The 16,501-nt window shown below is 40.1% G+C and overlaps 1 protein-coding gene across 2 annotated transcripts in view; it reads right to left on the minus strand.

The window, feature by feature from the left end:
- lrrk1 (leucine-rich repeat kinase 1) overlaps positions 1–16,501 on the minus strand; it is a 150,066-nt gene that overhangs the window by 7,576 nt on the left and 125,989 nt on the right. For both annotated transcript variants that reach the window (XM_049465458.1, XM_049465459.1), the window contains 2 exons: positions 12,975–13,897; positions 10,541–10,642 (listed from right to left, as the gene is read on the minus strand). In XM_049465458.1, the coding sequence (XP_049321415.1) occupies positions 10,541–10,642; positions 12,975–13,897 (1,025 nt within the window). The remainder of the gene's footprint in view (positions 1–10,540; positions 10,643–12,974; positions 13,898–16,501) is intronic.

Consider the following 16,501-nt stretch of genomic DNA (forward strand, 5'->3'; position numbering starts at 1 on the left):
TTTGGTCTGGCTCCTGTGGAGGATCTGCAGTGGTAGCTCAGGTTCCTGACAGGGATCACAATCGTGCCACCCAGAGTGTGCCTGGGTGTGACCCTGTTGCAGAATTAAATAGAGCCATCAACTACTGCCAAAATGAACTGAAATCTCAGAATCTCAGAAATATCTAGGGCTGAACCTAATGATTCTTTACCTCAATTAGGTAATTAATCTAACAACAAATGTATCAATTATTCTAAAGTGTATTTGTGTGTATGCGTTTTCTTTTTATAATTTGTCTTTTTTTCTCATTTGGAGACTGAAGATCAGCACACGCCTCCTCCGATACATGTGAAGTCAGCCACCACCTCTTTTCCAACTGTTACTGATGCATCATTGCAGAGTAGCATCACTGTGCGCTTGGAGGAAAGCGCAGCGACTCGGTTCAGATACATCAGCTCACAGATACCATGTGCTGATCGACATCACCCTAGGGGGGGGGGCAAACATTTTTGCTAACCGCAAAGCCATCTTGTTTTGCCCTAATATTTTTATTTTATTTTATCATGGAACGATGAACTCACATAACTTGATTCTAGCACTGCTAAGGGTAAACGGCTTCTAAGCACTTGTAACACCAGTACTGCAAATACAGGGGCTTGCAAAAGTACATCCATTTTTTCACATTTTGTCATCTTACAACCACAAACTTTATTGAAATGTCAAGTGACAGACAAACACAAAGTACTGCATAAGTGTGAAGTGGAACGGAAATGATACATGGTTTTCAATACTTTTATCAAATAAAAAATCTGAAAAGTGTGACGTGCAAAGGTATTTAGCCCCCTTTATATGGGAAGATGAATGGAGATAAATACATGAGCAATCCTGGAAGAAAACCTGTTAAAGGCAACAAAAGACTTAAAGACTCAACAAGAGACTGGGACGGAGATTCACCTTCCAGCAAGACAATGACCCTAAACATAAAGCCAGAGCTACAGTGGAATGATTTAGATCAGAGAACATGCATGTGTTAGAATATTATAATGATCCAGTCTTAAATCTTATTGAGCTTTAGTGGCAAGTGGTGGAAATTGCTGTTCACAGACGCTCTCCATCCAACAGAAGAAGAATCTGCAAAAATCTCATTCTCTAGACGCACAAAGCTGGTAGAGACAAACCCCAAAGCAATTACAGTTGTAATTGCAGCAAATGCTGGCTCACCCAAGTATTGATATAGGGGGGGGGGGGGGGGGGGCTGAGTACTTTTGCACATCACAATTTTCAGATTTTTATTTGATTTAAATATTGAAAACCATGCATCATTTTCATTCCACTTCACACTTATGCAATGGTTTGTGTTTGTCTATCACTTAAAATCTCAATAAAATACATTTAGGTTTGTGGATATAGGGTGACAAAATGTGGAAAAGTTCAAGGTTTATGAATACTTTTGCAAGCCACTCTATATTGAGCATGGGGTCCACACTGTATCTTCTCTGTGATACTTGCCTCTGTCCCAAGACACATAATTCTATAATTATTACATTAATTAATACACTTGTAATTGTGCTACAGTGTTTTTAATACACTATTTAGTGTCTGTATTGATGCACATTATGAAAATCCACATCTTCTGTCGATTATATTGATGAGTCTCCCCAGCCCTGGTCTTAGCTAAAACGCTGTCAACGTTCATGATCAAGATATTAGTCAGGAATTTCAGCATCTACGTTAGACAGGCTTGCAGGGTTGACCTTTTTCCGAACACAGAGGCCCCTGTGCTCATTAATAAAACATCACGTTTAAGCTGTTCCTTCAGCTCAGGAAAAGGTTGACTGGAGGTTCTTGAATCAGCAAGATTCATATATAAGGTTATCCAGCTGCCATTCTCATTCACAACACAGAAAACCAAAAAAACTACCCATCGGCTGAGCAAGGGCAGTCATGGACAATCAATGCATGCCCATCTGTGAGAAGTAAATTGGGCCCCGATTGGCTTCCATTACATGGAAGTTTTATGCCACAGCAGCGGCAATATTGACAATCTAACACAGGCGACTTACCTTGCATCCAAGATACAAATGAACGCCTTGAGGGTCTTTGAAAGTCACAAAGTCCTTAATTGTGCATGCCTCCTGAATTTATACACTATTAGGACAAAAGTAGAGAGCTGGGACCCCTAAAAAAGTGACAGGAGTTTGAATTTCATCAACATTAGTGTGGAGTCAGTTCCCCTTTGCTGCTTTAACAGAAGTGAAGCACTGGAGAATTTTTTTCACTATGTGAACCCTTTGGGATTACTTTGAATTTCTGCATAAAAGGGTCAATAATGTGCTCTGATCTTCATCTACGTCACAACAATAGACAAACACAGTCTGCTTTAACTAATACCACACAAAAAATTATATGTCTGCATGGTTTTATTGAACACAACATGTTAACATCCACAGCGAGGGGTGGAAAATGTATGTGAGCTGCAGATCAGACCTGCACAACAGTCAGGAGGAATTTTGGATCATTCCTCTTCACAAAACTGTTTCAGTTCAGTAATATTCTTGGGATATCTGGTGTGAATCGCTCTCTTGAGGTCATGAGGCCACAGCATCTCAATTGGGTTGCGGTCAGGACTCTCCAGAAGATGTGTTTTTTTTTTGTGTTAAAGCCGTTTGGTTGTTGATTTACTTCTATGTTTTGGGTCGTTGTTCTGTTGCATCATCCATCCTCTGTTGAGCTTCAGTTGACGGACAGATGGTCTTAAGTTTTCCTGCAAAATGTCTTGGTTACTTTGGGACTTAATTTTTCTGTTGATGACGGCAATCTGTTTAGGCCCTGAAGCAGCAAAGCAGCTCCAAACCATGATGCCCCCTCCACCGTGTTTCACAGTTGAGATGAGGTTTTGATGAGGGTGTGCTGTGCCTTTTTTCTCCACACATAGCGCTGTGTGTTCCTTCTAAACAACTCAATTTTGGTTAAATCTCTCCACAGTATATTTAGCCAGTACTGCTGTGGAACATCCAGGTGCTGATGACCAATTTATGCAGAATTTTAAGTATTCCCAAATAGTTCACATACTTTTTCTTGCAACTGTATGCTATTCAGCACTCAGACAGTCGGAAGATTTGTAAATTTGTGAGGTCAGACACTTTGTGGCAGATATAAGTTGTGAGGTGTTATCTTGTGAGTGTGGCTGAACACTGATCACTTATCTAAAATGGAGTGAGGCCTAATAGTTGGGTGTCAGATGGATCAATTTCCATTTTTGAAGTTGTGAGTGAATTTAACAATTCTCAATTCAGAGTGTCAATTGAATACTGTGTATACAGTCTGGAATTGCCTGTGCAAACAGACAAATGACTCAAGTCATTGTCAGAGCCCTTTATGCCAGGTTCACACTACATCAATTTTTAAATCGTTACTTGTTGTGCTGTTCACACTTCACGACTGCTTGTGCTGAAGTTTCGAGCCCCTAAAATTTTAAGACTTTCACAGTACATGACTGATTGGTGACACTGGGTCACACTTGCATTATTTTTCCTCACGAGAACACGCCAGAACTGAACACACCAGTGCTTTCTCTGTAATTCCATTGGTTGGTGGTAGCCGCTGCTCCTGACTCCCAGTCTCCGACTGGATCAGATATCTAGCATGCCAAATATTTGCTGGGCATCTGCGACTCAGCAAGTATCTTCAGTAGTTCACACATGACTAAGCACAGAGAGATCCCCGATTGGCCTCCGAGTAGAGAATTTCTCTGCAATTAAAATAATTTAATGTGAAGCATTAGCTTCCATTAGACATTACAAAAGGGACACAATACTAGAACCATGTGTTATGGCATTGTTCATGTCAGTTTATTTTGATTTTCATAAAATAAAACACTTGGGGCATAAGGCCTTCCACCATGGTTAAAAGGTTGTGGTCAGGGCAGAGGGAACCCTAGTGAATCTGGCACCAAAACAACAGATTTCAGTGGGGTGAAACTAAATCCAAGCTACAACAGCAACCTAAACAATAAGCCAATCAGGAGCTAGCATGCCAAGTAGCATACAGAATGAGGGTGATTCCTTCAGAGCCAGAGAAATTCACATCAGTATTTAGAACATTGTTCTAAAAAAACAGCCTTTGGATGCCTTCGTTTCTGCTCCATGAGTCACACTCCATACAACATTCTGTGAATTTGACAATCTGAGATTAGCCTAGCTGGAAAACTCGGTCAAAGGCCAAAAACTGTGGGAGAAGGCTGTCTGCAGCCCACATCAGAGCAGCTCCATTAGATAGGGCAAGGGTGAGAGGAGTCCCGATGAGCCCCAGCTGTCATGAGCTCAACAATGTCCGGTTTCAGGGTAGAATAAAGCCTAGTGTTCAACGGCTGTATAAAATATGGACTCTGGTCCCATTCCTTTCCACTCTAAAGAAATGAAGCCAGAGGTTTTTTTTTGACAAAGTTGCCAAATTTGCAATAATTATCTGTGCACCAGAGACCAGAGGCAGAGCCAGACATGTCTAGTCAATGGCAGACCTGCCACTGAGAACACTCCCAGAACAAGAGTCTCAGACTGCCTTCATTGAGTTTGCAATACAGCCTTAAGCACCAGAAGCAAAAAGCAGATTTTCCTTTAAATACCTAGTTTATTCAGTATTAATGTATTTAATTATGAAATAATTCCACATGATACAGGCCTAAATTAAAATCAATTAAATTTTAAAATAAATTAAATTAAGCATGTTGTGCAACAATAGCCACTATATTTCAATATATTTATAGCTATATGTTTGAGTACAATGAACATTATTATTTTAATCTATAAACTACTGACAACATTTCTCTCAAATTCCAAATAAGAATATTGTCATTTAGAGAATTTATTTGCAGAAAATGAGAAATGGCTAAAATAAAAGATGCAGAGATTTCAGATCTCAAATAATGCAAAAAAAAAAAAAAGTTCATATTCATAAAGTTTTAAGAGTTCAAAAATCTATATTTGGTGGAATAACCCTGGTTTTTAATCACAGTTTTCATGCATCTTGGCATGTTCTCCTCCACCAGTCTTACACACTGCTTTTGGATAACTTTATGCCACTCCTAGTGCAAAAAAATCAAGCAGTTCAGTCCACTGTGAGTAGTGATTAAAAAAAAAAAAAAAAAAAAAAAAAAAATATATATATATATATATATATATATATATATATATATATATATATATAATTTCCCCACTATAACATAGCAATGAGTGCCCTTTATGATGCACACAGTATTTATTTGGATTAAATTATATTACATTATGACATAAAACTATATTATTTTTTTTTACCTAAAAACATCCGATTTAGAATCATATTGATACTCCACTGACTGTAACAGGGAGAATAGCATTGGTGGAGATGCGCAAGAGCTTTTTATGGAACTGTGTAAGTAATATTTATGTAAAATCCTGTAATAATACTCTACTGCCTCAGCCCACATGCTTCTTTTCCTTCCTTCAGAATCTGCTTCTGTATTTATTTTTTGTAGCTTGTCCAGAAATGCGTGTGTACAGCAGTCTATAAAGGGGCACTGAAGGTGTGATTTGTATTTACTGCAGTGGAGTATAAGTGAATTACACTGCACAACTTACATAATGCCGCTTTAATCCTGAAATTTTTACAGTATTTATTATAAAAAATGAGACCAAAGAATGTGGTCTCCACATTTTCTCCAGATATTTCAATCAGCTGCAGACAATGAGGAGATAAATAATTCATACAAAATGTCGTCATGTGTTTTGTTAATGCTGGCATTTACTGGGACTTAATGGGGTTCCCACTGCTGGGCTCTGGCTGTCTGAAGCAGCTGCTGTGCTGCTGTGTTAAACAGAGGCTGAAGGGATGATATGATGGGCTTAGGAAAGAATTTGCTTTTGTAAAAATGTGTAAGCTATTTAAAGACGCTAACGCTGCTAAGAGCCTGTTAAACGTCTTAAAGAACCAGCGTGCGTGTGTGTGTGTGTGAGAGAGTGTGTGTGAGAGAGAGAGAGAGAGAGAGAGACGCAGGTCTATAAAGACTTTATATGAGTGGTCTCAGCAGTTTTGTTCGGGCGTTGCTCGTTTAGACCAATTTCACCACACACAGCTCATGATCTGCTGCTGGATCTCTGTGTGTGTGTGTGTGTTTGTGTGTGTGTGTGTGTGTGTGTGTGTGAGAGAGAGAGTGTGTGTGTTTGTGTGTGTGCATATGAGCCAAAGGCTATGAAGATGACCACAATCTGTCCACCTGGATGTTCTAGAAATTCCATTTTAATATTTGTCGATTTCTATTTCAGTCTAACCCTTGAGCGCTCTTGCACTCTCTCTCTCTCTCTCTCTCTCCATCATTCTCATTCCCACTTTCATGCTCTCTTTCTCTTATGCTCTCTCCATCTCTCTCGCTCTTTCACCCTCATCCTGTTTTAACTCTTTATCTTTCTGTTCATCTCACTTACTCTTCCTCCTACTCATTCTATCTATCTGTCTCTCTCTCTTTCCATGCTCTTGCATGCTCTCTCTGTCACTCTTTCTTTTCTTTCTAACTCTCTCCACCTCCATCTCTTTGTCTCTTACTCTTTTATCTCTCCCTCCACCTCCATCTATCTCTCTTTTTCACTCCTCTTTCCAACTTTTTCTCTACCTCCATCGCTTTCTATCTCTCTCCACCTCTTTCTCTCTTTCTCCAACTCTCATTCTTCCTTCCCCCTTTTTTTCATTTCTTTCTATCCCTTCCCCTCTCTCACATTCTCTTTTTGTCTGTCTCTCTTTCTATATATATATATATATATATATAGTCCAATGAAAAACACTCATCTCCAAAACAGCAATTTTACAGATGAGAGAAAAAACCTTGTACAATTTTAGGGGAAGTCAATGTAAAAAGAGTTTAATCCAGGTCATTTTGAAGAGTTTCTATTGGTCCGTTTATCAAGAAATTTTGGCACAGTGTAAGGGACAGCTTAAGTTTGATCAAATTATGTAGTAAACTAAAAATCGACAAAAATGGAGATAAGGGTTTTTCATTGAACGGAGGCGAGATATATATATATATCTCTGTGCACCTGTTTCTCTCTCTCTGTCTCTCTGCCTGCCTGTCTCTCTCTCTCTGTCTGCCTGTCTGTCTGTCTGTCTGTCTATCTCTTTCTTTCTTTCTTTCTCGCTGTCTCTTTTTCTGTCTTTCTGTCTTTCTCTCTGTCTCTCTCTCTCTGAGCAGCTGCTGGGTATTTTAGAAATATAATTACAGGAGTGCTGTGAGCCCTTAAGCACATGATGAATGATCTGTATGTGCTTTATTGAAGCTGAATCGGCAAATTAATATCTAGATTCTCTCTCTCTCACTCTAGCTCTCTCTTTCTCTCGTGCTCTCTCTCTCGTGCTCTCTCTCTTTCTCTCGTGCTCTCTCTTTCTCTCGTGCTCTCTCTTTCTCTCGTGCTCTCTCTCTCGTGCTCTCTCTTTCTCTCGTGCTCTCTCTTTCTCTCGTGCTCTCTCTCTCGTGCTCTCTCTTTCTATCTCTGGCTCTCGGTCTCTCGCGCTCTCCCTCTCGCACACACATAAAGAGGTCTCACAGATCTGCCATATTAAAGCCTGATGAGGGAAGGCCATTCCACACACACACACACACACACACACACTGAGGTCACAGCCTTTGGTACAACTGGTCAAACGCCTCACACTTGGCTCTCTGCTCTTTTTGGACCGTTTCCATTTTCTGAAATGATACTGTGCTCTGTGTTCAAGCCCAACTGCCCTCCTCTCATATGCAGCAGCTTTATAGGCTGCTCTGCGGCTTTATAATTAAAGATACAAAATCCACTTTAATCTTTATATGGACTCCTGACCAACAGCAGGGACTACTAACATTCAGTCCTGTAGCTCAGGTTAAAGCTTCATATGTGAAAGAAGAAGAATAACACAGAAAAAAATGAGTCACATGGGATTCATGAACATACTTCCCAGGAACTGGGAAGCAAATGGGATTAAAATGTACAAATTTACATAATATGTGAAACGGCCCTGACATCACCACCACTACATGTAAAATGAAGGACACATGTGAAGGTTAATTGGTGGATTTGCATTAAAAAATATATAATGCATATATCTGTGTTGTAGTCATGGGTACCTACACTTGGTCCCAAAGGTGTAAAAGCGGGTTTGACAGTTAATATAAACGTTAGATAAATGCTCCTAGTCTGTTAGCAGAACAAAACATTACCCAAAAGTTGCTTTGATTACAGTGTATTGTAATTGTTGCGATTTATTACTGTCATTACTGACGTCGCGCGTAAAGCCGGTGTTGTGCCGAATTCAGCACCCCCGCCAGGAAAAGCCCACTTTCTCAGGAGCTTTTTCACGTATTCTTGGCTTTAAACTTACAAAATGGAAATACCCAAGATACTGTTCTAAGATATGATGACTCGTAAGAAATAAGGAAAAAGAAACATCACCTGCAGCCTCTTCCGAGAGAAGGTGCTTTTCCTGGCGGGGATGCTGAATTCAGCACCATAGTAGAGCCTAAATCTGCACCCACGTCATGAAAAGTACCACCTCCTTTTTTTCTTCTTGATAAAAGCGGAGAAAGTTGCTTTAGCTACCTTTAATTAGAAACATGCTTCCAAAAGTGGGTTCTTTATATGGCGGCAGTGCATATTCAAATAAAAGTTTGTTTTAAAACAATTTCTGCTTTTTTTTCAGTATCATTTTTGGGGAGGACAAATCCACCTATTTTTGATATTCCCCCCCTGTTCCTACGCAAATGCTTGCTTCCATTTACAACATATTAATGAAATCTGAGTTTGTGAAAGTGATTTATGCTAGAGTCACTTCTCTGTTCTAACTGCTAACACTTCTTCAGAAATAGACGATACCATCCATCTTCACCCACTATCAGGCCTCGCTCTAACTCTACTAATTTACACCATCGGGCTACAAACATGCTGCCCAGTATTCAACCTCACTCACAAGATAACCCCTCACAACATGTACAGGTGTGCGCATTCCCAGGCCGTGCCTTGAGGAAACACTTCTTTATTAATTGGGATACTGCTTTCCCACGACTCCAGTGTCAGTGTATCCTCGTTTAAGGATGTGAATACCCCAGATTCAATAAAACATCCAAGAACTCATCTAGGATTCATGAGAATTGATCAGGGTGTTTAATAAAACCCACAGTAAACCAGTGATTTATTTGATCGCTTATTTACATACTGCAGGTCTTGACTATATAAACCCTGTGGAGATCAATACTGCAGTAACGATTAACAGAGGATACAGTGCAGGGTTTCTCAACCTTCCACATTTTAGGGCTTTCCCTGCTCTCAACACACTGGATTTCAGTAATGTTGAAGCAGTGAAATCACTATAATAGTTTGAGTACCAGGAGATTACCACTGAGAAAGATTAATATACCATATTTTATGGACTACAAGGCACACCGGATTATAAGGCACACTATCAATGAACGTTTACTGTCCGTACTACTTTCATATATAAGGAAGATTAAAAGGCACATTAAGGGACAACAGTAAGGATGCCTACATTGAAGTTAACAAGGGTGTCACCATGTTTCTCTTCTAATGGGAAAGAGGGGGGGGAAGCACCTAAATAAACTGTAATAAACTGTAATAAACTGCAATACTGCACAGATTTCTCTCCTGAAAACTGCTTAGTTGGGTGAGTAAAGGGATTCTGTTTATTTACAGTAAGCTTAGATTTCCAGTATTTTGTCTAAGGGTGAGTTTTCTGTAAAGTTTCTTCAGCACTAAGGCTGGGTGTAGCAGCATTAGCATTAGCTGCTATCCGCAGCGCTAGTGGCACCCTGAGTGTTCTGGCAACCCAGGGCGCTATCAGCTAGCGGGTAAACCCATATAGCTTGTTTTAACACAGCTAACATGTACACTACAGTTCAATATACTCACCTCTGAACGGGGAAAGAGCTAGCACTTAGCACGGTTAGTGGCTAATGCTAATGCTAATGCTGCTGCACCCAGCCTTAGTGCTGGAGAAACTTTACTAAAAAGTCACCCTTATATCGCTGTACGTCTGCAAAGTGGCTTAACTGCTCTATAAAACCTGACTGGTAGAATTCATGCATGAAGAGCACTGGATTATAAGGTGCACTGAAGATTTTTGGGAAAATTAAAGGATTTTAATTTTCAAAAAAGTTTAAGTATTTGGCCTTTGGTTTCAGGCAAAAAAAAAAAAAAAATCATGTTGGTGCATCACTAATGTTGTTGATGGGCTACATGTTGGTCCCACAGTCAGTGTTCAGTAAAGAGACCAGAAAGGGTTAAACACGGACCCCATCTGGGTTAGTAAAAATACACATTATAGGGTCTAGATGGGACCGTTGGGAGATTAAGGTGGGCTGTAATGACAGGAAACAGGAAGCCGAACTGGGTCCCAGTAAAAATGTGTACATATACCTGTACAAACCCACCTGGAACCCACCTATCTCCCATCTCACACATGTAAGCCTACATGAGAATGTTGGCAGAGGAAGTATTGGGGTTTGTGTGTGTGTGTGTGTGTGTGTGTGTGTGTGTTGGGTTTAACTCACCCATACTCCTGAACTCCTGGAACGGTCAGCACCGCAATCACCCGGCCTTTTAGCTGCCCTGCCTGCTCCTGCACCTCAATCACCATAACATCCCCCCCACGCCTGCAATAAACAAGCACAACTGCAGCTTTTAAGCATGAATTATTCATTTTTTAATCACAGAGTAATCACATATACAGCCATCCAGCATTCCTCAGAGACGTCCTATACAGAAAAGTAATATACTGAGAATATATTAAATTATATTCCCATGCTCGTGTTTTATTTCCATAGAGAATATTAGCCTGGTGATTATTATCATTTTAATCTGTTTTATTGTTTTTTATTGAAGGAAGCATCACATTACTTCTCCAGTAACCCAAAACCATTTCCCTAAACACCCTTAAACATTCCACAGAACCAGTGAAAAGCCCTCAGCGCTGGACTGCTTTTGAAATCAGTTCCAAAACAGTACTTTCTGTTAATCACTGCAAACAGTTATTTAGAAGAATGGGATGCATTGTTCTGTACGGGGATTCTCAAACACTCCTAACAATGCACAGTACATTTCCTCATCCACACAACCAGGTGACTCTCTCAGTACTGAGCATAACCCATTTCGGAGCGTAAAAAGTGTTTTTTTTTTTATTTTTTATCACAGTTCTTTTTTTAGGCAGCTGAATTGCGCTGAGTGCTAGAGAAACACCTGTTTAACCTGATTACTGTAAAAACTCCCTATGATTACAGCAGAAGGGGAACATACAAGTTTCAGTTATAACCATAAAGAAGAATAGCATGTTATTGATATTATTTAACATAAATTAAATAGTGATAATAGAATAATTATTACATGGCTTTATTGTAATAAATATATAAATTATCACCCCTTCTAATAATTGTATTAATCTACTTTAAGCAGAACCCATTGTCCACTGACACAGATGTGCAAATACACATATCCACACAGCTTGTCTATTCCTTGTTGAAGAGAATAGAATATGACTGAAGCAGATAAACACAATTAATTAGCACCATGCCTAATGCAATTATTGTATTTAAACAGTCTTCTCTATGCAGCAGAGACAGTAACTCCAACAAAAACAGGTTAAACACATTTAGATGTACTTGATGTCAGTGTATTCAGTGTCCATACACTGTTGGGATAGCATGGAAAATGCAATTAAATATGTGCAATTTTCTTACATTTCTTCAGACTTACTAAATTGCACAGAACATAAACTGAATAAACGCAATACATCATGTTCGATCTGCTCAACTTCATTTTATTTGTTAATGCATATTTATCCCTGCAATGCAATTCCTGCAAAAAAAGTAGGTAAATTAGAACTATTAATGAGGTATAAAACTAAATATTGATGTAATTCTAAACAGGTGATGTCTGTTTAAAATCGTTGACTTTAATAATGATTTAGTATAAAATGGAGCAGCGGATCTGGAGATTTTCCAATTTCTCCCTTGAAAGGGCAAATCATTGAGTGATTTAAAGAATTGGGAGGAATTTTAGTCTTTAATACAATATAAATTTAATATCATTGTGTATCCTCAGCTATAATATTTGTGAAATGCCCAAAAATGTTGACAAAATCAGCCTTTATGAAGCAGCAGATTTGAAATAAGCCTTTTTAAGGTAATTTCTATTCTTGATGTTTTTACTTTAAGCTTTAATATCCAGATAAATGATCTTAATAAACTGCTAATTTGACTCGGGAAGTACATTTTATTTCATACTATTATTATTATTTAATTATTAAATAGGCTGAATAATCAAATTATTAGCATGAAGTACTCTCATATCAATAAGTAATGTACACTTTATGACAGGGGTCGGCAATAGGCGGATCCTGGGCCAGATGTGGCCTGCATGCAAGAAATATCCGTGAGGTTGTTTGAACTATAATGAATGATAATGGGGGGAAAAAAAAAAAAAAAAAAAAAAAATGCTTCTCTGGTGAGCTTTTGTTTACATCACTTCTCTGTCTCTCTGTTGCGCTCGTCGTGACCATTGTTTTCCACTCCCCATTTCTTTATAACAGCGTTTTTTTTTTTTTTTTTTTTACCGGCCGTGTCCCAATTTACTAGCTGGGACAGCGGTAGTGTACTGGACCGCGACCCTGACGACACAAGTTTAATCCCGCGTGAGGAGCGGTGTGTTTATTTATTTACTTTTTCTTTCTTCTTGGGTTTACCTGCTTTAAAAATCAATGGTTCTGCAATTGGGTTCAACAACCCCATTACACTTAATTTTCCAAAAACTGTTTTTTTTTTTGTTTTTTTTTCGTGGACCGCCACCTAACGGCTTGGAAAATATCTGGCCCGTGGCCAATACTAATTGCAGACCCTTGCTTTATGACTTGCGTAACTGTCGACTGCTTTCACTATCAGATACGGCAGCACTGTACATTAGGAATGCGCTAGTATGATATGGTGATAGTACCTGGGGACCCATATTGTGCTGTTGACTGGCACCACGTTGAGGGCCTTGAGGAAGGGCAGAGTGTGGGTTTGTGGAGCTGACTCCACGCTGGCTGGAGGGGACGGCTCTGCTGAGACCTGCTCGTCTTGAGCTCTATCTCCGTCCTCACAGTCTGTGGAGAAGGGCATGCTGCTGGAGCTGGCCAGGGAGCTCAGGGCTCCTGAACTGGAAGCATCGAAGTGGCTGAGGGCCAGCTGGTCCAGCTGCTCCGAGCTGAATCCTGAGGAGCTAATGGAGCAGTAGTCTAAAGAGTCCTGCTGCCTGAGGATCTGAGTGCCAGCTTCTTTGCTGTGGATGATAGTCACTGTTACATCCTTTTCTGGATCAGGTGAGAAGGGCTCCTCCTCTTCCTGCTTCTCCTCCTCCTTCTCCTCCTGCGGAGGAACATCAGCATCCAAGCTCACGTCTGTGATGGCCTGCGACGGAACCTGGATGGGGAAGACGTCTCGTAGCGGGTGCAGGTCGCTGCAGTTGTAGCTGGCGCAAAGCTGGTAGGTAGCAGCGTGATACATCAGCAAGGTGTTGGTGTGATCGTCCAGACACCACACGGCTTCATCACCACGGAGACTTGAAGAAGAGACCATAGAGACCACGCAGGAGGGTGGGAGGTACGGGTCCAGGCGACGGACTGGCTGTAAGGTATGGCTGTCGATCACGAGCACTCCCGGACCATTAGTATACCACATCTCAGAGTCGGTCCGGACCGGAATTATCGTCCGTACGGGGTAAGGCCTCTGTCGGGGGTCCAAATCCTCTATCCCAAAAAGAGTCTTGTTCAGAGTGTGAGAGCACACGTAGGTCTCTCCCTCCAGCGGCATGTCGTCTACCAGAGTGTACACCGCCACCAGTCCATCAGACATGCCGGCAAAAACACGGGGAAGCGACTGTGAAGATAAAAACACAATTTAAGAGACAATTCATGGCCGTTTTAATAGCAAGCACTCATAATGTTCTGAATTTTAAACAAGTTAGTAAGTAAATAAGTCCTATGTAAGTAAATTTATCAGTAACTCAGTCAGTAACTCAGTCACTCACATTTAGCAGATTTTAGCTGCTCCACAAGGGGGCGCTATTAGTATTTGAATAATTTAGTACACATCCAAACAATAACGGTGCGTGTCCACTGGCACTTAAGCCCCGATGCATCCCATTCATTTCAACGGAAAGAGCCGCCGCATGCCGCAGTGCATGCTGGGTTGCGTTGCGTTGAGCGCAGTCCCGCCATCCGGCACAAAAGTTCAGCAGATCTCAACTTTATTCCAATGAATCACACATAGGAGCCTCATACACACAGAACAGCTGCCTTTCAAACACAGAAGAAAGACTAAAAATGGCGGAATATGGATTTATACAACTATAGATCACAGTGAGGTTTACTAAAAATGTAAAATCTTATGATTGACTACATCTGTTGCTTCATTTAAATTCAAAAACATCACGGACACGCCCACACGCGGCGAGCTGAGAGATTCGGCACGGCGACATGCGTTGAAGAAGTGTCAGTGGGCATGCACTGTAACACCGTAGAAATCTATTAAGCATGGTGGTGGTAGTGTCATCTCTTGGGTCTGTTTTACATTTTAGTCAAAAGACTAAGACTAAACTGTATCAAAACCACATTTCAAAATGAACACTGTGATATACTCTTGTATTTTGTTTTATGTAGTTGCCTGCATTCAGGGAGGGAAATAATCCCTTGATTAAATATAATTATATTAAAAAGTGCTATTGCAATTTAAATTAAACAGACAAATAATGTAAAGGGTCTGAATTTTATTTAGAGTTTTTATATTTGTCCCCTTGTACTTGTTTTAGGGGGGCTGTGTGGATGGGTTCCGGACCTGTGTGGATGTATAATGGCTTTTTAAAATTAATTTAAAAGCTGTCTGAGCACCTTGGGCCCACCTGGCAAGTTGTGAACATACTAGTGTCTGTCCACAAGGCTCTGAGCTGCTAGTGATTTTGGCCATAACTCCCTTATTCTGTCACTTATGAGTAAAAAGAAAACTTTAAGTGTAACAGAAAGTGATTTGATTTATATTGTGATATATATCGATATCGGCTGATTTGAAAAGCTATATCGTGAAAAGATTTTTTTTTTCTTATCGCCCAGCCCTATGCTTTAGTTTATTTACATTAAGCACAGATTTTCAATGATTTGATTGTAATGGCCAAATGGAAATTTGGGGTCACCGCAATACATCATATTAGAAAATCAGTAAGCTTTTAAATGATCTTAATGCAACAGTACAGCACAGAAACCCTCTCCACACAAGTATGTTATCAATCATCTCCAGCGTAGGAGTTATTCTGTAAGAAGTATTCATTCTTCTCTCCTCCTTAAAATGGCTCTGAAAGCGTTTGCTTTTGACTGAGAACGCATCAAAGCCGCGGGAGGAGGCCACATCAAAGTGTGTATGGGCAGTCTAAGTGTGTGTTTGGAGAGGGATGAGGAGCGCTCTGTCATTGTTGTCGGAAGTGAGGGCCATCTGCCTCCACGAGCTGGAGTGCTAACACCTGGACTCAGCGCACATCAAACAGGAGGAGGGAGAGGAGGGGAGAAAGGTGGGAAAATGGTGGGCATCGTAAAAAAAACCAAGGCCTTCCTACACACAGTGCCTGAGCGAGAACTAGCTGGTGGCTAATTCACACAGAAGACAAGCAGTTTTAGTGTCTGTAATAAAGCTAACTGCAGCGTGAGTGATGTTCAGGTAAACAGGTCAATTAGTATGTGAATGATGAGTCACCTGCAGCACCTTGAAGCCCCTGCATTAGAGATACTGCCATTATAATCCAGAAGGGCCAGCAGAAAAAAAAAATGTGAATCTGAATTTTGGAAACATATCAATGCGACAGCTTAACCCACCTATTATGTTCATTTGTCAGAAACAGCAATGGTTTTCTGGCATCATTTTGAGCCGGTGCATGTTTAATTATCCAAAAGATATCTGAAACCCAAAAAATCCTTACAAGCAGTATAAATAATTTTTTTTAGTAACTTCTAAATTTCCTTCGGGATAAATAAAGCATCCATCCATCCATCCATCCATCCATCCATCCATCATAGCTAATTATTCTATCAATATGTAGTGCAAAAAGAGTTTTACTCCCTAAATCGTTTAACTTGGTTGTGTCACCCTTGTCCATACCCTTTTGGGATAATTTCTGTTGGCTGGTCACTCCTGGGAAGGTTCACCAGTGTTCCATGTTTTCTCCATTTGTGAATAATAGCTCTCACTGTGGTTCACTGGGGTCCCGAAGCTTTAGAAATGACCTAGAATTTAACCTTTTCTAATCTGATAGGTGATAAATGACATTGTTTTCTCAGTTTTTTTTTATTTATTTTTTTTATTTCTTGAGATTGTGGCATGATGTGTTGGTTTTTTTGAGATCTTTTATCTGCTTCATGTTGTCAGACAGGTTCGATTTAAGAAATTTCTTGATTCTACAGGTCTGGCAGTAATCAGGCCTGGTTGTGATTAGTAGTA

Source organism: Astyanax mexicanus, chromosome 16, assembly GCF_023375975.1.
Source record: "Astyanax mexicanus isolate ESR-SI-001 chromosome 16, AstMex3_surface, whole genome shotgun sequence".
NCBI classification, from domain to species: Eukaryota; Metazoa; Chordata; class Actinopteri; order Characiformes; family Acestrorhamphidae; genus Astyanax; species Astyanax mexicanus.